Here is a 24,756-nt window from a genome sequence, read left to right as displayed (position 1 = left end):
CCAGGGCGTCTGCCTCCCACTCGACTCGAAAGAGTAGGATGACTTCCTGGTATTCCCCTCTGAAGTCGAAGAGTCCAAGTCCAAGTTCCATCACGGCCGACCTCTGTGCTACCTGCCACATGACTTGCCGGGGCGTCCGACGTGAGTGCCTTCAGATGCGAGCGACAACTATGATCAGCCACCTGTGCCCAGTGCTGGAGAGCGGTCGTGGCTTCCATCGCCTCCGCATGAACGGGCGGACGGCAAGCCCCCACAGCGCCCTCCTCGAGCCCAAGAATCAATCTTCGAACTCATGATCGCCTCGTGGTAAGAACAAATGTGCCCCATCCGGGTCATGATACCACGCGGCCGGTGGCGATTGGAGAAGTCGACAATACACTCCTGCGTACACACCTATCATCTCACTCCTCCATCTCATCATCATCCTCCTTCCCACCATCCACCACGTCCTCCATCCCATCAACATCATCCCACTCATCATCATCAGCATCACTCAAAAACGCCTCCTCATCCTCCTCGTCGTCATCCTCCCCCTCCTTACCCCCACCCCTACTCCTCCTCTCCGCCCTCTTCCTCTCAACATTAACCCTCTGCTCCTCCTTCCTCCTCGCCTTCTCCTGCCTCCTAACCTCATGCCTCCTCTCCATCGCCTTCAACTCCTCCTTCGACTTATGGATGTACTCATGCCACATGACCTTGCCACCACAGATGCCCTCCTCGACTTTCGTCATGCGGAGTCGTAGTCTTGGACCGAGCTCGTGGAGTTTGATACCTTTCCTTTCCACATTCGCAGCGGCTGGATCTCGTCGATCACGACTTTCATCACCCTTTTTACCATTTCTTCGCTGAACTTTTTGGGCTGAAGGAGCGAGGACCTCGACTTCGGCATCAGTGTCTGGCTCGCTTTCGGAGCCGGATGTGAAGCCGTCTGCGGCGTGAGGGTCGAGGAGGTAGTCGGCTACATCGTGCAGCTTGCCTAGGTTTGGCAGGGCGCCTCGTTTCCGCTTCTGGTTGCCAGCGTGCATGAGCTTTTCGGCGGCGTCTAATCTTCGGAGAGCCTTGGGTACGGATCGTGCTGTTCGGGTCTCGATGGCATAGTGTCGTAGATCCAGGATATATGTTGCAGCATCATCCTCTGGATCGGCCGGTTTCCTGTCCAGCAGTAAGACCCGCTTGATTCCTTTTAGAGGTGTGGTGGTAGGATTGATAGGCGGAAACAAGCTCTGAAACACCGTCGTAGTAAGACTCTCCAGATGCTTCGGTATCCTCGGTGCCTGCCCACCCTCCACTTTCGTCGAGAAATTGTTCATCACGAGCAAAGGCGGCGTCACATGATTCTCATTCGCCCCGCTCTTCGGCCTCCTCATACTCTTATGCACATCCTTACACAGACTATACTTTTCCACCCTGAAGTGCAACGTTGGTCCTCGAGGCGTCAAGGCGAGCCGCATATTCGTATTCCCATTCGCACTCTTACTGAACAGCAACAAATGTGAGACTCCCAATGGTCCAGCCATAGTAGTGTAGTCACGCAGTTTGTTTGACCGTCTTTCTCGTAGTCGTGTGGCTGTCTCGGGCTCGAGCATGGTTCGTACATCGCGCACGAGTTGCGTGACGCTGGGTCCGACTTCACTGGCGCCTATGCGAATGACCATGCTCTTGGGCTTGCGCTCGCCAGGTTTGGAGGGGACATTGCCGGGTAGAGCTTGTCGACCTGCAGCGCCAGGGTGAGTGCGCTTCTTCACTCGGGGTTTCGCCATGGTGAGGGTCGTGGGTATGGCAGGGTCGTGTCAGTCGCAGAAGCTGTTGGTATGTACGAGATGCCTGGAGAATTTCCTACGATTCGTTACGTCCGCAAACGCCGTAGAAGTAGCTTTGCCTAGCGAGCGGGAGTGTCCATTGGTGTGCTCGCAATCACGTGGATCCTGTCTGCTCCATGCGAAAACAACGAGGCCGACATCCGCTGTATTCAAAATGCCGGATGCTTTGGAACCCTTCGAGGCAAGCAACAATGTGCAGTTTTATCCCACGATCATGAGATTATGCGCCGCTAACTGGTGGGCCTACCCTTGGCCACCCTGACCATGACGGAACTCATCGCATGCCACCTTTGAGATGTCTGCTTCGACAAGCCCGGTGCTAGTGAAGGCGGCTCCCAAGAAGCGGCGGCGACCTGCCAAAAGCTGTGAACAATGCCGTCAGAGGAAAGTAAAGTGTGATCTGGAAGAGCCATGCGGCCCTTGTGGCAAAGCTCGCACCTCGCTGTTTTGTACCTACAGCTCGGAATTCTCCAGGAAGCCCAGTGAAGTCGAAGCTCAGCTTGACAACGCTACAGCGTCTGGGCGCAGCGAGTCATTTGCTGGTGTCGCAAGGCCATCGCATTTTCGTACACCTAGCACGACACCGAAAGATGGCAAACCTGGAGTCACATCAAGCGCTGGCCGGACTAGAGCTACCCACCTAGAATCTCAACGGCCCGCACTGCACAAGGATCATGCTCGGCCTGGAGTCAGTATCGGTCTGCCATGGGAGACAGACGGATCCCAGGGTCTTAGGGGTGACTCAAGCAGAAATGTTCGACATGACCGGTCTAGTCTGACAATCGATGCGCCCCTGCCATGCTTGCGAGTCACAAGCGACAAGACACGGATCTTCAACCAAACCCATTGGTCACAGACCGCCGCTCAGGTCAGTCTTGCCAACTTTTTCGTCGAGATACACAACCTCACCAAGCGCATAGTTCAAATTTCTCGGCGAGCTCAACCACCAAGGGGCTCAGATTCTGACCGAAGACGAGACACATGAGCTGCGAGGCACCATCGATAAACTCCGGCGAATGCGGCATACGATTAAACATACGGAGACCGTCTCGCTACAAGAACCCGTGCCAAATCTTTGCGGGACGTTTCCCTCAAGATCTGTATGTGATGAATTGCTTGATGGCTACCTTCGAACCTTCCAACCAATCTACCGTATCCTACATATGCCAACTTTCCACAACGAATATGAAAAGTTCTGGGTTGATTCATCGCCGCATACGACAGCTTTCATAATGAAACTAGCAATGGTCCTGACAACCGGCACGACTTTTTATTCTACACTTGCAGACCAGGATCATATGAGACGGCTGGCGCAAATCTGGATCCATGCCGTACAATGGTGGCTCACGGGTCCTTCGGAGAAGGCTACGAACAACATTGACGGTGTTCAGGTAGCATGTCTGCTTCTACTCGCTCGACAAGTGACCTCATTCGGGATGACGAACTCGGCATGCAATGATCTTGCCCTAAGACTCGCCATGTACGTCGGTTTGCATCGTGATCCAGACCACTTCCCGGCTTTGACACCTCTCCAAGCCCAGATGCGGCGGCAGTTGTGGTATACTGCGCTTGAACTCACGACGCAGTCACTTTTCACTCTTTCGCTGCCTGTTTTGATTCGTGAGGACGATTACGATACCAAGATGCCTGCCAATATCGATGACAAAGATATCGGACTGGATACGACTCGACTACCAGATACTCTCCCGGACAATCAGCTTACCGATCATACGCTACAGCGTGCCCTGGCTTCGAGCTTAGGTCTCAGATTACGACTCGCACGAACGATGAACGGGCTAAGTCATCAATTGGAGTACGAAGACATCCTCAACATAAGTAAAGACCTGCAGGCTGCATGTCGCGATCTTTCCCACGTTGTTACCTTGTCTTCAGCACAATCGAATGGAAGCGCCACGCGAATCAACAGATTCCAAGCCCAATACGTGGACATGCAGCTTCGCCGATACCTCCTGATGCTCCACAGGCCGTTCGTGCTCCATGCACGTCACGATCCCAAATTCTACTACTCGCGCAAGATCTGCCTCGAGATGGCTATGATCTTGGCCACCTACGCCAAGAGCTTGAATCTGCCCACAATGCCTTCGGACGACTTACCACGATATCTCTTGAACGTGAAGGGACCTTCGAATGTACCTCTAAGTCTAGACGTCATGACCATGCTCGGCCTGGAGATTTTGACTCAGCTGCAGGAAGAAGCGGAAATCGACTGTACGGCTGAAGTCTCAGACGCTACAAGAATCTTAGCCAAAGCTGCCCGCGTACCTATCTTCGAAGTCCTCGAGCACATCAAAACCCAACTCCATCAGATCATCGCTCTAGGAAGCGCGAGCTTGAAACGATACGGATACCTTTCAGCTATGCTAGCCCAACTGCACGCAATGGAGGACGGTGAAGACGTTACCAAAGCCGTCATCAACTCGATAAGGGAGAGTGGGGCGAACAAGAAGCCGCTTTTGCAGGCTACGATGGCGAGAAGTAGGGGGAAGGATAGTGTTGAGACACTTACGCATACGGTAGCTGATCAGGCATTCGCGGCTGGCTTGGATTTGGACCTTGGGGATATTGGGGATATGGATTTTGGAGCTGGGCTCGGTGATATCTTCCATTTCCCCGAGTTGACGGGTGGTGGGTTGATGGAGTGGTGATGCTTTGTTGGTGATCGTTTTGTGCTCCAGAGAGCGGAAAATCTGGTGATCAAATGAGAAGCCGATTGCGCGTACTGTACCACATTTTGACGGTAGCAAGGTGTGAAGCTGAAAGTCCTAATGAGTCTGCTACAGAGATGTTCGGAGAGATTGAACGCTTTGGAAAGAAGAAGCGAAAGAAAACTCTGATTCACCGAAGCCGAACTCCCGGTATTTGTCCCTTCAGCCGACCATCTTGCTCCGCCATATAAGCCAGGGACTCCCGCCTCTGATTCCCCTTTGCGGCTTTCACATAGCAAGCCACGATATCACAACATTCTGCTACAATACAAGTCATCAGCCTACGATGTCGCCTCCCGGAAAGCCATGGCATTGGCCTGGCACCAGCGACGGCTATATGAGATCGGTTTACGCCACTTCCGGGCACGCCACGAGATGATACGTAGGAAAGGAGGCGTAGGCATATTGTTAAAGACTCTCGGTATTGCCGGAGCGGTGTACTTTGGAATCAGAGCTGTTGCTCGGGCGAGATGACCATGGTAAGTCTGAAGCACCTTGCGAATAGTGAGACGGATGCTGGTTGAGACGGAATGTAGACTTTGTATTGGTTGGCCTAAATAGCTACTCAACTGTCGTATGGCTTGTACAACGAGCTTGTACAATGCAAATAGTACTTACTATGTCGATGCCGATAGGATCGCTAGTTAGACAAAAAGTAAGAACTATGTTCGGAATAAGAGCATGAGCAGAGGTTCGAAATCATGAGTGCCTGAGGCACTTACCTCAAGCTTCACACTTGTCTTCTACGCAACGGCAACCCTTTCCACCCTACGATCCTATGATGCAGCACGTGCAATCAAGCCAACTCCCATCTCCGACCCGTCATCCAGATCACGATAGTCCATAGATGTAATCGCTTTGTCCTCGACTATTCGCCTTTGCTCATTTGGCGCGAGTGGCGCCCTGCGCCAGCCTCATGCTAATACTCTTTGCATCGCTACCTCTTCAACCCTTTCGTGGTCGACGGAATGAGCGTAGTAGATGAAAAAGGCAGCACGGCTCAGTTGAGTCGGGTGAAGAATGGCTCGAGATCCGTCAATGACACCTGGTTGCGGCGCTTCTTGGTGCTTTCAGCTATGAAGACTTTTGGTCGCTTCCGACCAAGGCGCGGAGTGATTCTGTTCTTGACGGGCACAATTTGTGTCAAATATGGTCCATTGCGACATCTTCCAGAGGCATCAACGATGGAGTTCGTGGCTCGCAACACCCTCATCCCTGTTCCTAAGATCTACTGTGCGTTCAAGCGCAAAGGCTGGACGTACATTGTGATGGAGAAGGTCAAAGGCGAAACTATGGCACTCAATTGGCAGTCAAGGTCGGCTGAATCCAAGGCAGACATTTTACGACAGCTGAAGGAATTGATTGAAAGCATGCGGCACCTTGTTCCTTCGTCCTCAGCTGTTGCGAATGTTGACGGTGGTCGACTGTGGGATTGCAGGCTACCCGGCCAGTCTCTCGACTTCGGACCGTTCAACAACGTCGATGCTTTCCATCAGTATCTGCGAGGCGGCTTTGATGCTGTGTCTGAGAGATTCCCGCCCGACGTCAACGACTTGATACATTTCCACGATCGGGAATGGCCGATGCCCGTGTTCACACATGGCGACCTAAGCAGCCTCAACATAATGGTGGAAGACGACAAGATCACCGGTATTATCGATTGGGAGACAGCCGGATGGTATTTACCATACTGGGAGTACACAGCAGCATGCCAAGTCAACTTTCGAAACACCTTTTGGCGTGACGAGATTGATAAATTCCTGGTACCTTGGCCTGCAGAATTGAAACAGGAAGAGGTTCGGCGACGTTACTTTGGAGACGTGTGAGGCAGAGTCTTTCTGGCGATCATGTCGTGATGCCGACTCATTAATGTTTTCGGACATATGTCGAGTGGTACATCTAGCCGTCAGTGGTATCAATGAAAGGTGCTCATATTGATCAAAGGGATGGGGCTGCGCCGCCGACAGTCGTTGAAAGCTTTTGGTACAACTCTCGACGCCCATAACGACCTGAAGGATTCTTTGGGACTTGACGAGAATGAGAAATCACGGAATCGTTTCCTGACGTGCAAGAAGATCATATGTCGGGGCCTTGCTCGTGTCAAACGATCCTTGCCCGTCCAATCGATGCTGATCTTTCTTCCGCTGGACATAGGCCATTGCAGCGTCCCGTTCGCACAAGTAAGCTCGGACGTGCCCATAGCTTTCTCAATTCCCTTCAGGCGCTCAAGGGCTTCACATATCCAATGTACACAGTTCCACCCCGCAATATTGTCTCGTATCGGCACGTCGCGTAGGATCCTGTCGACTCTATCACCTTTCTCGATCTTCCCTACGCAGATACGGACGAGCAACATTTGCGTGGCAATGAGTGGTACCTCCCTCTCCTCATACTGCCACCCTAGAGTGCCGTCCAATTTGAGTCCCTCTTTTGCGTGGAAACGCCAACCTCGACCCTCAATAGTTTCGTCCTTTGGTCCGACGATCAGTGCCCAATGATAGCTATAGACCAAGTTCTCAGCGATCTGAAACTGATCCTGCTAATAGAGAGCACCTACGTGTCTTCGAGTGTCGGCATTTTTGGTGCTCCGCCACGCGCATACAGAGCGACATAAAGGCGATTCTTTCCCGAAGGCATGCTGGTAGAAGAGTAAGATATGCAGCTACCTTTCTATACGGAATGATTGCTGTTTTCAAAGCACTCAGAAGAAGATACCCGGGCATGCAGTCTTCTGTAGCTGTGGCACAGTCAGTGTCGAGGCATTGTAAAGACTAGTGGAGACGCTAGACACCGACCTTGAGAGCTCTCCCGGCAGATAACGCAGGCGGGCAAGCTTGAGCAATCTATCGCAACATCGCCATTCTGTCTACAGTCTACATCGCCAGTACTCTGCAGCAGAGCGTTGAATATGACGGCAGAAGTACTACGCTGAGGTTAAGCTATCTTATACTATGCCCATGGGACGCTTTAGAAGCGTCCACGAAAGTTTGACATATGCCTAGCTGCCCTAGTATCATCGGAGATCCAAGGGTTGTCGTAGCCATGGCAGCATCGCCTTCACGCCTTTATATTCCGCGTGTCGCTACAGACAGTCTCCGGGGCGAATGTAGATGTGATCTTTGCTCTTGGGCCCGCGTAAGCCGGCGGCTGGAAGGAGGGCAGTCTAGTTCTCGCGCCCCACCAGTATGCAGTACGGTAGCCGAGAGCCAGATTGTAGATTGGGATCTGTTGCTGTAGACCAAATAAGCGTTTCACTTTCAAGATGTCGACCCAATCTACGAGCGTACATGTGTGGCCAACTTCGTAGCTCATTTCTCCAGTCAAAGGGTTCTGTAGGTCGTCGTGAACAGAAGACACACATTATTGTGCTTAAGCTGCGAGCCGGCGGCGGAATAGTCCTGGTAATCACGGCGGTGAACCACGTGCTACTGTAAACGTTGCACGTTGTGGACATCGTTCAAAAGTCAAAGACAGCAGACAGGCTGGGATAGAACGATTTACTGCTAGCTAGTGTCTTAGGAAAGACGATTGAGCGTACAACCTTTTTCGACCCGAAGTACAAGGGTATATTGCTACAGATCCGTCTGAACCCAGCTCCAGCAACTATCGCTTCCATTGTGTAAACACTGCTTTTGTTGAAGCAGTCCATGCTCCATGAAATGACATGGATGAAAACACAGCCTACAGTCTAGGCCTAGCCATACCCTCCCACCCCCACTCTTGCGCAACCATCTCGGCTGCTCGCTCTCCGATAGCAAGAACAGTCAACATAGGATTAATCGTCGGCATCTCCGGGAACACACCCGCATCCGCAATCCTTACACCCTGCAGCCCTCGGATCTTCAGCTGCGGATCAACGACAGCCATGTGGTTCCGAGACACATCACCCATCTTCGTTGTCCCCGCTGGATGGTAGACTGTATGCGCCACTCGCCGACCGTATTCAGATAGGTCTTCATCCGAGGTGATAGCTGGACCGGGAGCGATTTCCTTGGAGATCCAGTCCGAGAAGGGAGCTTGTTTGGCGATTTCTCGCGCGGCTTTGAGGCCAGCGACAATCGTTGCGGCATCGTAGCCTTCGGGATCGGTGAAGTATTTGAAGTCCAGTGCTGGCTTGACGTTGGGATCCTTGCTGACAAGATACAGCTTGCCTCTTGATCGTGGTCGTGGGATATTGGGAGTCATGCAGAACGCATCCTTGGGTGTCTCGTACCCCAACCTCGCGGTATTGAAGACAAATGGGATCTGGTAGCAATGCATCATCACATCGGCGATATCTCCGTCTTTGCCAGCTGCGTTGGGAAGCTGTCGCCGCAGAAAGATTCCAGCGTCTGAGTCCATGGTTGTTTGATCAATTGGTACCGGCTTGTTGAGCTCCCAAAGGATGATACTTTCTGGGTGGTCGAGCAGATTCTCACCTACGCCTGGGATGTCTCGCACGACTGGGATGCCGAGTTCGTTGAGTTGCTGCTTCGGTCCGAGGCCAGACAAGAGCATGAGGCGTGGTGTATCGACCGCACCCGCACAGAGGATGGTCTCGCATTTCGGCCGTAAAGTGTGTTTCGTGCCGTCTCGGAGTGTAATGTTCAAGCCTTCGACCTTTGAGTCCTTGACGTTGAGCTTGCTGACCCAGCAATTCGTCAAGATCGTCAAGTTTGACCTCTGCTCTTCGCCCTTCAAGATTGGGTGGATATATGCTACACTAGCGCTGCTTCGTCGTCCATCATCTGGGTTATATGATACCGAGAAGAAGCCCACACCCTGTTTGAGAGCACCCGTATTCCTGATCTCCTTGTTGTAGTCCTCAATGACTGGGATGTCCAGTGCCTCTGAGCAGCTCTTGACCCAATCCATGCAGAGCTGATTCCTGTGCCTGTTATGCACTGGCTGCACAGTATTCCTCAGATTATCCAGACATCTGGTGAAGGTCTTGAAATCCCATCCCTTGCAACCCTGCTCCACCCATCGCTGGCAATCGTACTCGAATGGTCGAAAGCTGATCAGAGTATTGTGACTTGAGCAACCACCTAGCACTTTGGCTCGGGAGTGACGGATGTTCGAGTTGCCCTGCGGCTGTTCAGTGGTTGGGTAATCGTAGTCTAGCTCGCCGCCAAGTAGATTCAACCAGTCTTTGAGAAGTAGTACGCGGTCGTCCATGAAGTCTGATGGTCCGGCTTCGATGAGGAGGACTCGTTTATTGGGAAGGTAGTCGGAGAGGCGAGATGCAATGACACAGCCTGCTGTGCCGCCGCCTACGATCACGAAGTCATATTGGTCGACGTCGGCGGGATTGATGTGATCGGTCGTGCCCGTGGTGGGGAGATTAGTTGCAGCTGCCATGTTGGGTGTGCTAGAGATGTCTTATTGTGCTCGCCAAGTGTAAATTAGAGGAAAGAGATATACAACACTCCAGTGAATGAGTTGCGAAGTGCCAGTGAAGGATCGAAGGAAGAGTATTAGAGCAGAGCATGAAACCTCACCTTTCTATGGTGAAGTTGTGGGGATGCTTCGGCTCGTTTTGGTGATTGTAGCCGTAGGACGCGCGAAAGAAAACGAGATGCCCTGGTAATCGCTGTAGTCGGCGGATCAGATCTCGGCAATGTCCAAACCTTAATGCTTAGGCGAAGGCAAGGTGAAGTTGAGAAAAACTTCTGTCTGCGGTTGTGGCTCCATATTGGTGTCTTTTCGGCGGCTAGAAGCGGCGTATGAGAAGATTCCGTCGTTCTTCTGTTCACGGTCTTCTTCTAGCCACGAAATATATGCTATTTGTAGGATCGTTGACCTCTTACCTGCGCAATGCGTAGAGCTTATCAACACAGGATCTTGCTTGGCGTGATTGTCTAAGGCGATCGCGTGCGAGCTGCATCACAAACCCTGTAGGTCTCGTTCCCGGCGAGGACCGAGCTCCGCTCCGAGAAGTGGCCGAGGGAGAAGATACAGACGAGACGACGAACAAATCTGATGCGCTACGTACACTGTTCTCGCCTCTGATTAGAACCCTCTCATTATTGTGGCCATCGTAGCGCAGCAAAGTCAGCTCAATCGCAGTAGCTTCCCTCGAGTACCATCACCTCACTCTTGGCTTGCTCGATATCGTTTTCCTTAGCATACACACACATCCCTCTACTGCAACGGTTTTCTCGCCTGCCTATCGTGATCACTAGCAAGACCGATCGCTCGAGGCACAGCGCTACCCAGTCGATCAATACTTCTACCAGTGGATGGGAGCTTGAATCACGGCGACATGAAGTACGAACAGCAACCTCTCTTCATCAATGGACGACGCCACAAGACCACGAACACATTCCAAACCATAGATCCATCATGCAACAAGCCCATAGCAGACATATGCACAGCTGATAAGTCCTCGATCCATGCCGCCGTCGAGGCCGGCAAGAAAGCTTTCCCATCATGGTCCGCCACACCACCCATGGAGCGCTCGCGAATATTGCTTCAAGCAGTCAAGTTATTACGAGAACGAAACGATGAGCTCGCGGTCATTGAGACTCACGACACCGGGAAACCGTTCTCCGAGACCAGCACAGTCGACGTCATCACTGGCGCAGATGTGCTAGAGTACTACGCCAACCTCATTGCTTCTGGAGGCCTTAATGGTGAGACGACACAGCTACGACCTGATGCCTGGATATACACAAATAAAGCACCACTCGGCGTATGTGCAGGTATCGGAGCCTGGAACTACCCAATACAGATTGCTTTGTGGAAGTCCGCACCATGTCTCGCTGCAGGCAATTGCATGGTATACAAGCCCTCAGAATTCACACCGCTTCATGCATTAAAGCTTGCTGAGATGTATCTCGAGGCCGGCGTACCTCCTGGAGTCTTCAATGTTGTTCAAGGAGCAGGGGATGTAGGAGCACTACTTACGTCCCATCCTAGCATCGCCAAGGTCTCTTTCACTGGTCAGGTATCGACAGGCGCTAAAGTCGCTAGCTCGGCAGCAGCTGGCATGCGATACGTGACCATGGAGCTGGGTGGTAAATCGCCCTGCATTATTCTGCCCGACGCAGATGTGGAGGGCGCAGTCAACGGAGCAATGATGGCAAACTTTTTCTCGACCGGACAAGTCTGCACAAATGGCACTCGTGTATTTGTGCCCAAGAGTATGCTTGGAGCATTCGAGAAGCGGTTGCTCGAGAAGATGGTTGATGTTCGACCAGGCGATGTAATGGACGAATCCACGAACTTCGGCCCTCTAGTCAGCGAAGTCCACTGCAAGAAAGTGCAGAAGTACATCCAGCATGGTATCGAAGTGGACAAAGCCAAACTCCTCCATGGCGGTCTCGGCAAACCAGACCTCGTACAAGGCGTGGACACCAACGGGTTCTGGGTGAAACCCACAGTCTTCACCAATTGCACGGATGATATGCTTATCACCCGTGAAGAAATCTTTGGGCCTGTAATGTGTATCTTACCCTACGCCGACAAGCGTAGAGACTTTGTGGATGACTTGGTCCAGAGAGCAAATGATACGCCCATGGGACTTGCCGCTGGTGTGTTCACGAAGAATATTGACTTTGCACACAAGATCGTCGCTCGACTTGAAGCAGGTATCACATGGATCAATACGTGGGGTGAGTCGCCAGCGGAGATGCCGGTTGGAGGATGGAAGTTGAGTGGGCTAGGTGTGGAGAACGGAAGAAGAGGTTTGGAGAACTGGGTGCAGAACAAGAGCACATTGGTTGAGATGGGTGGGACTGTTGCTACTGTGTTTGCCAAGTTGTGACGGCATGGTGACAATTCACTAATCACGACATCATGTTGGTCGAGGCTGTAACTGATGTTCGTCCTGATTCAAGCACTACAGTATCCACATATGCCACTAACGTAGGGAACTCCAGATTCTATTTGTGCTTGTTTGCAAGCTAGGTATGTACTAGCAAGATCTGTCAACCATGAAGCTGCACTCCTTTCGGTAATCGCACGGCGGAAAAGTCCAACTTGAGTTGGAGATCTGTCGATCACTGCCACATAAGGCATACACATCACCGTCAAAGCAACAACTCCATCTGCGGCTCTGCTCCAACTACAGCATTCAAGCGCCCGAAACATCTCGGGGTCGGAGATTTTATTCTATAAGCTATTGGTCCATTAGCTTGATAGCCTTGACCTCAGGATGCACAATGGCGTCGTTCCTATTGGATCAGCACTTCATGTTTCGGTATGCTGGAGAACTAACTGGCTGACCGCTGGTCTTGCATTCTGCTATATCAGACAACCGCATCATATGCCTGGTACACACTTCATTGCTGCATAAGGACGTGCCGTACTGTGCACATCGTTGCCAGAGCGGACTAAAGCACCACTCAACGGCCACGGGAATTGTGAGAGGATTGTGTCGATCAAGATCTCCGTGTCACTAGTTGTGCTCCCAACCCTGCCGACGGCCATAACGTGAAAAATACCGCTTCGAGACACTGCAGCATACAGCAAGCTTGACTTAGTGTCACGATCAAGCCGTATAAGTATTCGGCGTTTGTCTGCTAATTCAGTCTTTTTTCACTACTCACCACGAATCGCAATATTTCTTTCATCCGCAAACTCACTCAATCACCCACAACAGCCAACATGGTCAACGTCCTCCTCTCAGCAGCGACTCTGCTCGCCATCGCCCACGCCGCCCCCTCCGGCTCCGGAAGCAGCAGCAGCAGCAGCGTCCAAAAGAACCAAGTCCTCGCTACCTTCGACGACCTGACCGCCGTACCAGGCGCCTCCGAACTCAGCCCAATCAACACCTACAAAGGCCTCAATTACAACTCCTTCGACGTCCTCCAAGCCGGTGTCGCCGGCCTCGCCACAGGTGTGACTCCTCAGTCCAGCCCTAACACCGCTGTCAATGCCTTGACAAACGACCTCACGACCGGCGGTCCCTCTCTCACCACAGCCACCGTCAAGGCCTTCGATCTCCAGTACCTCTACTTCGGCTGCGTCGCCATGTCCCTCGAGACCGTGGCCAGTGTACCGCTCGAGTGCACCGTCGCTTTCACAGCATACAAGGTCGGCAGCGATGTACCCTTCGCGACCGTCAACCAGCAATTCAACCCTACCAATGCTGTCATCTCCAAAATGTCCAAGGCCGATTTCGGTGGACAGTATCTGTCCGAGTTCTCTGGCCTGGATCGTGTGGATATCTCTGTTGTGCAATCCGCTGGCACGTCGACCCTGACAGCACTGTTGATTGACAACGTTGCGTACGCTACCTACAACTACTAGATAGGAATGGCATCCTTACCCGATCATACACACGTAGCTTCATAGGAAAAGAGCGTAGTGCATATACTTAGAGCATTTACCGGTTGCATCTAGCCGAGCTTCCGTGGTCCCTGTAATTCTGTTCATTGTCTTGACCACTCCAGCCAAGCCAGCCATGGATCTTACCATTGCAAGCAGATCAATGCTATCGTCATCCATATGAATCAACCATATCGATGCGTTACGCAGAGCCATGTAGTCGTGATCAGACTGATCTGCACGTTCCCACGGCGTTCCGAGTATTACTCATCATCCCATGCGGCAGAGATCAAGGACACCATTCCTCTAAGTCGATCCTCAGCCCTCCTCCCTATCCATGCCATCCCTCTTGCCCTTCGCCCTCCCACCCGCAATACCCTTCCCCTTCCCCCCACCACTACCCTTCTGCTTCTCATGCGTGTTCTTCATCTCGGTAATCGCCACTCTCTGCGCATCCCCCACCCTCTCAGCAAACACCATCACCTCATCCTTCTCGCTCGGATGCTCCTCCAGTTTCTTGCCCAGTGCTCGCTCGATGCGCATATAAAGCTCAATATCATACTGCGTGACAAGCGAGATGGCTACACCACTTTTGCCTGCTCGAGCTGTGCGGCCAACCCGGTGGACGTATGTCTTGCTGTCAGGTGGGAGGTCGAAGTTGAGAACTAGATCCACGGATGGGATGTCTAGACCTCGGGCTGCGACGTCCGTGGCGACGAGGATATCTCGATGACCAGCCCGGAACTTGTTCAAAGCTCCCAGGCGAGCAGACTGGTTCAGCTGGCCGTGGAGTGGTATTGCCGAGCGGCCAAGGGCACGGAGGAGGAACGCAAGTCGTTGTGTTTCGTTGATGGTTCTTGTGAAGAGGATGCAAGTCTGGCCGGCGAATTCGTGTAGCAAGTAGATCAAGTATATGTCCTTGAACTTGTGCGGGATGAAGAGATACTGCTGTTTCAGGTTCTTGACAGTCTGGTATGATGAGCTGCTTATACTGACTCGTACAGGATTCTGTAAAGCGGCTCGAGTGAGGTTGTCGAGTTTCGTGCTCATTGTGGCGGAGAAGAGCATTGTCCGGCGATCTCTCGGCAGGACTTGTAAGATCTTGTCAAGTATGGGACCGAAGTCGAGGTCCAGGAGTCTGTCTGCTTCGTCCATTACTAGGTACTTCAGCTGTCGTAAAGAGAAGCCTTTCGTGTTCTCCAGATGATCCAGTAATCTTCCAGGTGTGGCGACAACGATGTGTGGTTTCTTGGCTAGTGCGATTGCTTGCGGCACCATGTCCATGCCACCCACAATCACAGCACACCGCACACTGATCAAGCTGCCCAATGCCTCGAATTGCTGACAGATTTGATACGCAAGTTCTCGTGTCGGCGCCATGACAAGTCCGAACATAGGCTGTGGCTTGTCCAGCAAAGCCTGTAGTATGGGCAAAGCGAAGGCAGCCGTCTTGCCGCTTCCAGTCTCTGCTAAACCTATGATGTCTTTGCCGCTGAGTGCTATGGGTATTGACTCGGCCTGAATCGCTGTGGGAGCCTTGAACCCGAGATTTGTACATGCGTCGCATAGTGACTCGGTCACACCCAAGTCTGCAAAGGTCTTGTCCACCACCGCATCTTGCGTCTCGCCTTCTTCTTCTGCTAGATCAGGTTCCGTCGCAATCGTTCTTGGCTGGATTATGGCGGCGTCTTCGCGGCTACTCTTCTTGGACTTCTTCGTAGGTCGTGGACCGTCATGACTGAGTTTTCGCCTTTTCACATCTGACATGTTGTGTATGTCTTAGCAAAGAAATAGTGAGCATGTGATTTAAGTATTGAGCTCGAACTTTGCACGGCGCAAAGAAATCTTGATCTTATCTGATCTGATTTCGTCAGCACATTGCGTAAACCGAGCGCTTGACAAGACGACTCCGTCTTCTCTGTTCAGCGTGAGTGCCGTCTTCAACATAGTCTTCGATTATAGTAGCTAAGTCATGACCAGGTCCACGTGACTTAATTGATTTGCTATTGATGCCTTGCACAGACACGTGGCGCAGCGTTTCAAGAACAATGATTGACGATCCGACTTCACATTTACGTTCCGTAGCGAATTTGCCTACACACTTCCACCTTGATCTGGTCTACAGGCGAGCTGCGAAAGCCAGTCTGATGCACAAACATTCTCATTCCACCACTGTCCATCCTCTCGCCCATTTTTCTCGCTCGCCTATCACGCCCGCGACGCCTGCCAAGTCTTTGGAGACTTTCGAATCGACGCCAATTAATACGTCCCTCATATCTTGATGTATGCTGTTCTTGCCACTGACCTTCGTCATCCGCAAGAATCTTCCAACGGCCGAAGGGAACCCGGCTCGCCACGCGGAATACAACCTGTGCTACATCGATGCTTGTTCAATGCGAGGACCGGTAATTCCAAGCCGCGTCGACAGAATAGTAGCAGTGAGCCCGTAAGGTAGAGCATATACTACATCGCTCGTTGTAATCATTCCACACGCTTCGGATCTCATATCTGTTAGAACATCCGCAACGAGACGATGGAACGTTCCGTGGCTCTTACACAGATGGTCTTGAGCTGAAATGAGATATCACAACAGAGACTGCTACACATTTGGGTGCTACTGTCGATGGCGTGTGCAGTTTGTACCTAGCTTGCCTTTGCATAGTGCGAACTCGAAGGACAACTCGTTTTTCCTGACCCCGTGAGCCGAATCAGCTCCATAACGGCGCGTCGTGGTAGAAGCTCGTAGATAATGAATTTTTATTGTTCCTAGAGCCGCTGATTCCTCACGTATTTGGAGTAGCTACGGACATTAGTGCACGACTACGGCCACACTTCTGATATCTGGCACTACTCGGAGATCGAGGTGTGTGTTTGGTGGACGGGTGCAGGTTCTGAATCTTAAGGGGGGATTCTAGCCGATGTTACATTGGGACTCGCAGTTCGTAGCGTGTATAACGGCAAGGGCTACTGCCTCGAAGTTTCGCGAGACAAAATTGCCTAGGCAGTCCGCATAAATCGAGCACGGGCGCCGATGGTCGTTGAGTCCAACATAATTGCAAGAATGACATCTGTTGCGCTTATGGATCTCTTTCAAATCTCCATTATAACATCAGACTACGATTCTAGGTCGTAGAAGCCGCGGTAAATTGGCTTAACACTGTATCAGTGTAGCGACAGTATGGGACGAATTACCTTAGGAAAGCTTAATAGGAGTTTGAGGCACAACGTCGTTAACGACAGCTGTACGGCGTATAGCTCCCACAAATATCCCGTGCCACATGAAACACGTTAGGTTCCTAGCAGTATCGGTTGCCTTCTTTTATCCCTGTTGCACTGCGCCTCAATTGGTTAGATTTACAGTCCGTTCGCCTGCTCGGCTTTTTCTAAGTCATGCTGAAGTAGCATTCTGCCTCTGTAGTGAGATCAAAGTCCCGATCGGGATAGCAGAGACTGACGACTAAATTAACGGATGGTGATGAAGCAGTGGTCAGTGTGAGCCGACGCCTTGTTCTGCCGCACACCAGGGTGTAGGCTTTGTAACTCCTGTTGCCTAGTAGGCCTGATGCCCGAGCGCTTCGTATACTGCACCTAGTCAAGGCTGGTCGGTCTCACAACTCCAATGCAAACGCTGATCGACTGGCTGGAAGCTGGAGCCAGTTGACAGCTTATCTAGCATACGATTGAACGGGCGAAATGCAAGCTCGAGGTGCCACGATACTCGTTCAATCCACTAGCACTAGACAAGAGATGGTCTATGGAGGTGCTCGATTTGTAACCACAGCCGTGATGCTGAGCCTTCGTCCTCTAGACGCGCTCTCTTAAAGTCGGCCTCATGGGGCTGCAGCCGTCGAGCGTGCGGCGTAGTGCATATGTCCGTGCAATTTGGGGACATAATAACAGCTAAGCGACGTGAGGTAAAGAAGAGGTTGGGAGAAGATCTGTTTGTATGCGGCGCTGTGGCGGCCGGGATCACCTCCCCACGGCCGCTATTTCGGCTTGCCGCCCTATCAGCACACTTCAGACACAACATCGCATCCTACGCTTGTTGGCAGATCCGACCTTAGGGGCATGTACAGATGCCTGCCGATTCAACATAGCAGGGTCTGTAGAGATAACCACTCATGGCTCCGTCGAGGCAGTAAAGTCGCCCTTGGCTTCCCCAAGGCTTCTCAGCTGACCCGGGTTCGTTTGCGATCTATCAAGTGCCACGTTGTCGGTAGGGCATGGGTAGCCGCGTGCTGATGCATGAGTCCACATGTAGCTGCAGTAGGCTTTGATGTCCGAGGCGACGTTTGCTCTGCCATCAGGCCGTGCCGTCGGGTTGGCGAGGGGCACAGGATTGCCCGATGCTGCTTTGATCCTCAACGCCCATGCTCCACATGTTCCAGTACTTCTCTGGGAATCGATCGAAGATTATTTGCTGGTTCGACCAGAAAGGGAACGTGTCTACACTCTCGCTGGACAGCTTGAGCCTGTGCCTCCTTCTCCTTTCCAAGCGTCATGACCAACCGATCATCTATGAGCTGGTCTAGGCTACGGATATTCGATCTCGAGAAGTCCTTAGGCTTCAAGTGGGACCGTACTATATCTCGAGCGAGAGACCGCCAGAAATATCCCATCATCAAAGAACTCAACGCCGAGCTAAAGAGGATCACGGAGAGCTATTCGACATTGACACAAACCGAGCTCCTGCACTCCACTAAGCTAGACAAAGAAGGCAACGCACTCTTTGATACTCTTGGTCCAAAGCTGTGGCCAGCTGACGGAGACGTCAAATTTGTGCGAAGTCAGTGGCTTGCTGCCGCTGCTGTTGATGATCTCGCGGGCTTCTACCCTGAGGATCTATACTACGAAACCGACGATCACAACTGGAGGTCTGTACAATATCATACTTTGAAAATCTGATCATGCTGACGTCCTCAGGTTGCGTGAGGCTTTCTGCGTATGGGTAGTGGCCAAGTGTATACAGTACACTCGAAACCACAAAACGAGCACAGTACCAGAAGACAATTCCACGACCGCGAAGGAAGACCATATCAATACCACTGCACAGAACAACAAGTCAGACGACCAGGACAAAAGAAGGGGGTCAAGTGAGGAGATGTCGTCGTTCGATTACTACCACAACGATCTGGACGAAGCCACCGGCAATGGCGACCGTCTATCTGATTCCGACTACCTGCCAGATGATCCAAGGGAGCCGCATACAAGACAAACGCATCGTCTCAGTCAGACCGTTTCGTCTGCTTCCAAATCTCGAGGGAAATCGTCTGTCTCTGGTCATCAACGTGATGCACATATAAGAAGCCAAGGTTTGCCAAACAACACTGTCAATCCCACCGATCCCAGTGCATTTGAGAATGTCGACAAAGCATCATGGAAGGCCGCCCTGCAAGCGAAGCGAACTCAGGCACGACAATCACATGGCTCAGCAAAGAGGCAGAAGACAGGAGCAGATGTAAGCAGAGGCTGTGCAAGGACTTTGGTGGTAAGGCTGATGCTGATGCCATCGCAGCTCAGCCGATTCCCCAGCGACTCCTCACGACCCAGCTCTGGGCCATTGTGCGAGCATGGTGACCATCACGCAGCCCAGAGCACAACGGCGGGCTTCACTCCTGTCAATGGATCCGGAGCTGTAGCTGCATCCATCACGTCCTGCAACCAGCCTGTCAACACTACAGACTCTCCTCAGCCGTCTACTCAGCACGGTAATGCTACAGCTGGTACTGTGGAGGTTAGCCAAGCTTCAATTCACGCAGGATTGGAGCAAGCACGACCGGACGGGACTTCTGATGGGGTTCATACATCCAGAAACACTCGATCGGAGCAGGACTTTCACGGGAAACGCCTCGGAACGTCGACCGAGGCTGCCCCGGTGGTGGTACCCAAACCACCATTCGGGCCTAGATATTCCCCGGCTCGCAACAGCACTCGTCAAGAGAAGGCAAGTGTCGCCTCGGTGCCTCACGGGCGACAGGATAGCATGCCTGCTGCTCGCAGCTTCGCAGGCGTGGCCGAGGATAGTGATCCTGTCATCGTACCGACATACCGAAGTGCTACTGTAGAAAGCGAGGACTCGTCGAGAATATTTTCACCCATCGGTGATCGGCCTGTCGAAACCTCGCAATCTAATGCAGCAGTAAGCGAGAAGCCAGATCTGTCGAAAGTGGAGATCGAAAGGTCCGACACTGCAAAAGAGACTGATCAAATGACCATACAGCCTCCTCCACCAGTCCAGAACATCCCGCCACCGGCACAGATGGTGGCGGCATCCTCGAATGTGGATTTACCAAGGGTCAATGTGCCGTCGCCGAGCTCTAGAAGCACCGGTCAGACTGAACGAGGAATTGCAATCTCGTCACTCGTGTCTGTGCCAGAACAGCCTTATACAATTGCGCCTACACCGCAAGATGATCCTCTCGCCCAGATTCGATATGAAAGAAGCAGATCAATGCCGCCTTCTATCGATGCTACCCGGGCACAGCCCCAAAACATCACCTCTACGCGTCCGTCCTGCGAATCCGGACAAGCAGCGTCAGACAGCTCCGCATCTCAAGCTAGTGGCTCTACACGCCCACAGCGTCAAGACGGCATCCCTGTGTCACGAATGGGTAAAGCTGCTCAGGCACACACTCCAGGGTCTACTTCCTCAGTACAGACTGGTGATACGCCGCCACCGCCACCGCCACCAAGCCCTCCACCTCCACCTCCACCTCCACCTCCCCCTTCTGCACCAGACACAGTACAACCGCACATGAGCACAGGAACTATCTTCGATCGTGCAATCCTCGAAATTGACTGGGCTTCCACCGACGAAGGCTCCAGCTTCATTGAACTGATCGACTGCCGGACAGCCGAAGATATGTTCGTGGAGATCGATGACCAGCGCCCCTCAAGTCTTCTTGGTGCAACGGTTCAGCGTATAAGGATCGAGCACGCGAATCCTCGACCAGGCGAGCCTAGATTCAATCACAACATCATTCGAGCAAGGGCCGGGCCGACTTTCCGTAATATGTTGAGGCGGTTGAGTTCGCTCGGGGAGGATGCGGAGCCCGAGTTCAAAGTCATTGTTCTGGCTTGGTCTACGGTGACAAGCGGTGGATCAGCAGCATGACACACATGGTATCCTATCAGTATAGGTGATGAAGTGATCAGCCATGACTGGGTCCTAGTGATCTCGTCTAGCTGTGTTTACTAGCATTTGTGATTTCAAGTTTCGACTCCTTGAGCAAGGATTGGTCTGGGTATCATCTAATTACAGTTCATATGTCGAGAAGAAAAGTCACATACTCTCCGAGATGTTCATGCCAGGAGCGTATCGATCTGGCTCGTTGTACTGCGCCATGCGCGGTGCTAGTACAGCAGTACGCAGGCGTCGCTGGGAGAAAATATGTTGCACCTGGCTACCATCTCGACAGTCAGTGGCGTGGTGCATATATCTAATTATGAGTATCTTTTGCGCATGCATGTAGCATGGTCAGGCATATTTTTGAAGCAGAGGTCGAGAGCGGGTACGCGAGAGGCGCAAGTCGCGGGAGGACCACTCCACCCACCCCCTGTGTGTAGTTCTACAACGACCTCAATGTTGACTCTATGCTCGTGACCCGCATTTACCGATCGTCCAATTCTCAAGGTACAGCCTCAGATGTACTGCGTCCGAGCGTTGCGTTTATCCGCGGATGTCCTATCTACACTATGGCAGCAATCCCCATTCGCTGGCCTTGCTTCGTGGAGATCGTTATGCTCGTTTGCGATCTACCGTCTGGTGTGCCCCGATAGGCGACAAGGGGACCCGATCGCAGCGGAAGGCGTGTGCATGTCATGAGGCCTGCTCCCATACCAGGGTTCGTTTTCAACGCCTTATTTCTGGAGGGATCGTTCGCTCCAGGCGCGGGACGAACGAGCCGGATGCTGCTGTAGTCTGTGCCGTGCATATGCGACTCACATTGATCCCATGGCAAGTTGATCATTCGCAGGGAACTCTTCAATGCTCTGCAGGCATGAAAGCACTTCGTTGGGGAGTGGCTTCTGGGAGCACCTGCTGCTCAAACAGTCCACCCGCAGGCGACCTGGAAGGACGTTAGCTTCCCTCGCCAATGAAGATGCTGCTATCTCTCCCTACAGTCTAAATTTCGAGATCTGGACTTTGGAAAACGTTGCTTCGTTTGGCGTCATCTGCTGGCTAGTCCTGCTACCGGAGATCTAGGTGGCTCATATCCTTCCGCTTTGTTTCTGAGGATGTCAACAAACGGGGAAAAGTGAGGACAGTCTGATGTTGGCTTTGGCCATGATGCTGACTTCGAACAGAATACGAAAGCTGAAGCGCCAAGTGCTGGTCGCTGAGCGCTCACGGATTGCCAGAATCTGGAAGGATGATATGTTGACGCGAATATCTCCAGCGCCATTCCAGCAGAACATTCCGGAGGTGCTTGATCCTGAAGCAACTGTTGGCCACGCTGGTCGACATAGTAGTCAGGAAAAAGTCTCATTCCATGAAGATGACGATGAAAAAAAAGAGGATACACACCATTTGCCTTCTGTATTGGATGGGTCGCAAGCCGTCGACGTACATTCGGTCCACGACAGCCCTTCGAGCTTACAATCTCTGTCAAACGTATCGCCTCTGTCGACAAAAATGGAGAGCTCGGCGAATTTACAAGATCCACTCGATGCACGAACCTCTGCAACGTCACCATCTATCGATGCACTGAGTCTTTCGCACGACGCAAGCTTCTCCGGACCAACTACGCGGGTGCACAAACCTGTCAAGAAGACACGCTCGCTCGACCCCGTCAGCCCAAGGGAGAAGCACAAGTCAGAAGATGCATCAAGCCAAGGCTGTGCAGCTTCTCAGATATCGACCCTGCAGCGCACGCCCTCCAGGTCAAGGGGAGGTACGAGCCCTGAACTGCGATCTTTCCGTCTGTCCCGTAGCCGCCAGGCCTCAGCAACTTCCAATCACGACGAGAATTCCACAATTACCTCGAGTCCAAGATCTGAGTTGAATGATTTCCGAGCCACTGGCCCGACCATCTGCCTTAAGTGCGATTGCGGCGCGAGATAGCAAATGGCCCCTCAGCAGAAAGAGGCTGGATATCAGGATGGCAGAAATCTGAAAGGAGCGTAGACAAGCGGTCCGGAACCCCGTCTCTCAATGCGATATCGTGCAGGCTGGTCTTGTGCGTAGGATGTTCGAAGATAAATGACATGTTGCGGTTCAATGATGACTGGATGGAGTGGTGCTCGTTATCTTAGATTCTGGCTTCGTTGATCGGTAGAATGGACGCTTACATCTCAATGAATGCCTCAGTACTTCTCACCATTGCACGCCACCATCATCACAATCCAAGCCTCCTAACATCCGCGCTCAGCTCCTGCCCTTCCAATATCTCCGCCATCACCTTCCCAGTACCAAGACTCTGACTGATACCCCAAGGTCCATGCCCAGCAGCCACAAAAACACCACCATCCGGCGGCATCTTGGTTTCAATTCCAGGACCTAGCTCGTCATCCGGGATATGTGCTATAAGCGGAGTACCCTTGTGCGTAGTGGGTCGAAAGCACAACCCCTCCTTCACAACCTCCAAATCACTTATGTCAGTTCCATCCCGCCCCAACATCCTCTTCGCCACCGCTTTCAACTCATCAATACACTTCCCATCCACCTTCGCCTCCGTAGCAGTCTCCGGCAGCTCAAGACCCGGATCATTCAACCCAGCAACATATATCTCCCCACCCACCCGACTGAAAACCTCCGGGCTGAACCCATCCATCTGCGTAGTAAAAACAGCATGACATCCCACAACCTCATGCTCAGCCTGCCACTGCGGACTTTTAACAACAATGCTATGCCCCGCCAACCGCCCCACGGGCAACTCCAAAGCACTATCAGGGAACAATTCCCCAAACACCCTCCCCGACCACGCTCCAGCCGTGATAAGTAATCTCGTACAAGGAATCCTAAAACCAGCACCACTCCCATGTCTCAACCTCACCGCACTCATCTCCCCCCTCTGATCCCGACTCAACTTCACAGCTCTAGCGGGTTGATGCAGTCTAACACCCATCCTCAAACACTCCTTCAACAACCATCTACACAACCTCAACGGATCGACTTGAGCGACCGTCGCGTCCTCGCTAATAACTTCGATCCTATCTCCCTTGCGTCGAGTCAACCAAGCCGGACCAACAGCGTCACCGGAGAAAGAATGGGTGCCTGCGACTTCGGCTCGAGAGCCGCCGGTGCGGAGCCAGTCGTCTCCTCGTGGTGCGTCCTTAGGGGCGGAGCCCTCCGCGAGACTGGTGCCGGTACTGGGACTGTAACCCCATTCTTTCTTGCCGTTATGCTTCTCTGCTAGCTCCTTGTGTAGATCAAAGGCTAAAGCGCCCAAAGAGGCAGTAGCTTGCCCGAACCCTAGTGACATGAGTAGCCATCATTTTGGCAGCAAGTCCCGTGACTCAGAATGGGGACATACAATCTTTAGCTAAAAACCCCGCAGCGCGTCCACTAGCACTAGCAAACATCTCATCTGCTGCCTCGACAAGATGGACAGTATCTGGTCGTGTATTGCCACCAAGACATAAGTAGTATGCCGTCGATAAGCCAATGATACCAGCTCCTAGGATGACAGTGCTACGTTCTTCTGCGGCGTTAGTGACGGTGGAGAAGGCGCGGGCTAAGTCGTTGTTATCCATATTTGCTAGAGACATTTTGATCGTACGATACAGGCGCTTGGTACAGTGAAGCTCGATGGAGTGAAGTGAAGTTGACTTAGAGCTAGAGATAGTTTTGGGAAAGATGAAATGGGACAGAAAGAAGGGCTAAGAGCACATCAAAGGGCGGCGCCCTACACTCTTGTACCTGTACCTACCTTGTAACACGTATACCTGCCAACCACCTTGGCTCAAATGTATGCCATTGCCCTTGCCATGCTCCTCTTACGCCTCTCGAACACCTC

General features: G+C 52.3%; 9 protein-coding genes across 9 annotated transcripts; 5 read left to right on the top strand and 4 right to left on the bottom strand.

Annotated features, from left to right (window-relative positions):
• Positions 1-401: 401 nt before the first annotated feature.
• On the bottom strand, positions 402-1,760 carry SSF1 (rRNA-binding ribosome biosynthesis protein; the record flags this gene model as incomplete). Its single annotated transcript, XM_064835874.1, has 1 exon — positions 402-1,760. One exon carries the CDS (start codon positions 1,758-1,760, stop codon positions 402-404), a length of 1,359 nt encoding a protein of 452 aa, XP_064696924.1.
• Positions 1,761-2,115: 355 nt separating this feature from the next.
• Positions 2,116-4,486, top strand: LTS14_003168 (uncharacterized protein; the record flags this gene model as incomplete). Its single annotated transcript, XM_064835873.1, has 2 exons — positions 2,116-2,688; positions 2,741-4,486. The coding sequence occupies 2 exons, from the start codon at positions 2,116-2,118 to the stop codon at positions 4,484-4,486; spliced, it is 2,319 nt and encodes a 772-aa protein (XP_064696923.1).
• Positions 4,487-5,730: 1,244 nt separating this feature from the next.
• On the top strand, positions 5,731-6,372 carry LTS14_003167 (uncharacterized protein; the record flags this gene model as incomplete). The annotated part of the gene is given in 2 exon segments (XM_064835872.1): positions 5,731-5,972; positions 5,985-6,372. 2 exon segments carry the CDS (start codon positions 5,731-5,733, stop codon positions 6,370-6,372), a joined length of 630 nt encoding a protein of 209 aa, XP_064696922.1.
• Positions 6,373-8,227: 1,855 nt separating this feature from the next.
• Positions 8,228-9,886, bottom strand: LTS14_003166 (uncharacterized protein; the record flags this gene model as incomplete). The annotated part of the gene is made up of 1 exon (XM_064835871.1): positions 8,228-9,886. The coding sequence occupies one exon, from the start codon at positions 9,884-9,886 to the stop codon at positions 8,228-8,230; it is 1,659 nt and encodes a 552-aa protein (XP_064696921.1).
• Positions 9,887-10,790: 904 nt separating this feature from the next.
• LTS14_003165 (uncharacterized protein) lies at positions 10,791-12,293 on the top strand (the record flags this gene model as incomplete). Its single annotated transcript, XM_064835870.1, has 1 exon — positions 10,791-12,293. One exon carries the CDS (start codon positions 10,791-10,793, stop codon positions 12,291-12,293), a length of 1,503 nt encoding a protein of 500 aa, XP_064696920.1.
• Positions 12,294-13,135: 842 nt separating this feature from the next.
• Positions 13,136-13,780, top strand: LTS14_003164 (uncharacterized protein; the record flags this gene model as incomplete). Its single annotated transcript, XM_064835869.1, has 1 exon — positions 13,136-13,780. One exon carries the CDS (start codon positions 13,136-13,138, stop codon positions 13,778-13,780), a length of 645 nt encoding a protein of 214 aa, XP_064696919.1.
• Positions 13,781-14,116: 336 nt separating this feature from the next.
• RRP3 (ribosomal RNA processing protein) lies at positions 14,117-15,565 on the bottom strand (the record flags this gene model as incomplete). The annotated part of the gene is made up of 1 exon (XM_064835868.1): positions 14,117-15,565. One exon carries the CDS (start codon positions 15,563-15,565, stop codon positions 14,117-14,119), a length of 1,449 nt encoding a protein of 482 aa, XP_064696918.1.
• A 2,733-nt stretch (positions 15,566-18,298) lies between these two features.
• Positions 18,299-20,912, top strand: LTS14_003162 (uncharacterized protein; the record flags this gene model as incomplete). Its single annotated transcript, XM_064835867.1, has 3 exons — positions 18,299-18,672; positions 18,722-19,256; positions 19,314-20,912. 3 exons carry the CDS (start codon positions 18,299-18,301, stop codon positions 20,910-20,912), a joined length of 2,508 nt encoding a protein of 835 aa, XP_064696917.1.
• A 2,224-nt stretch (positions 20,913-23,136) lies between these two features.
• Positions 23,137-24,508, bottom strand: LTS14_003161 (uncharacterized protein; the record flags this gene model as incomplete). The annotated part of the gene is made up of 2 exons (XM_064835866.1): positions 23,137-24,212; positions 24,274-24,508. The coding sequence occupies 2 exons, from the start codon at positions 24,506-24,508 to the stop codon at positions 23,137-23,139; spliced, it is 1,311 nt and encodes a 436-aa protein (XP_064696916.1).
• Between the last annotated feature and the right edge of the window lie 248 nt (positions 24,509-24,756).

Source organism: Recurvomyces mirabilis (assembly GCF_035927965.1).
Source record: "Recurvomyces mirabilis strain CCFEE 5264 chromosome Unknown scaffold_6, whole genome shotgun sequence".
NCBI classification, from domain to species: domain Eukaryota; kingdom Fungi; phylum Ascomycota; class Dothideomycetes; order Mycosphaerellales; family Teratosphaeriaceae; genus Recurvomyces; species Recurvomyces mirabilis.
Note: the sequence above shows the minus strand (reverse complement) of the source record. Positions and strands in the feature narration are given on the sequence as shown.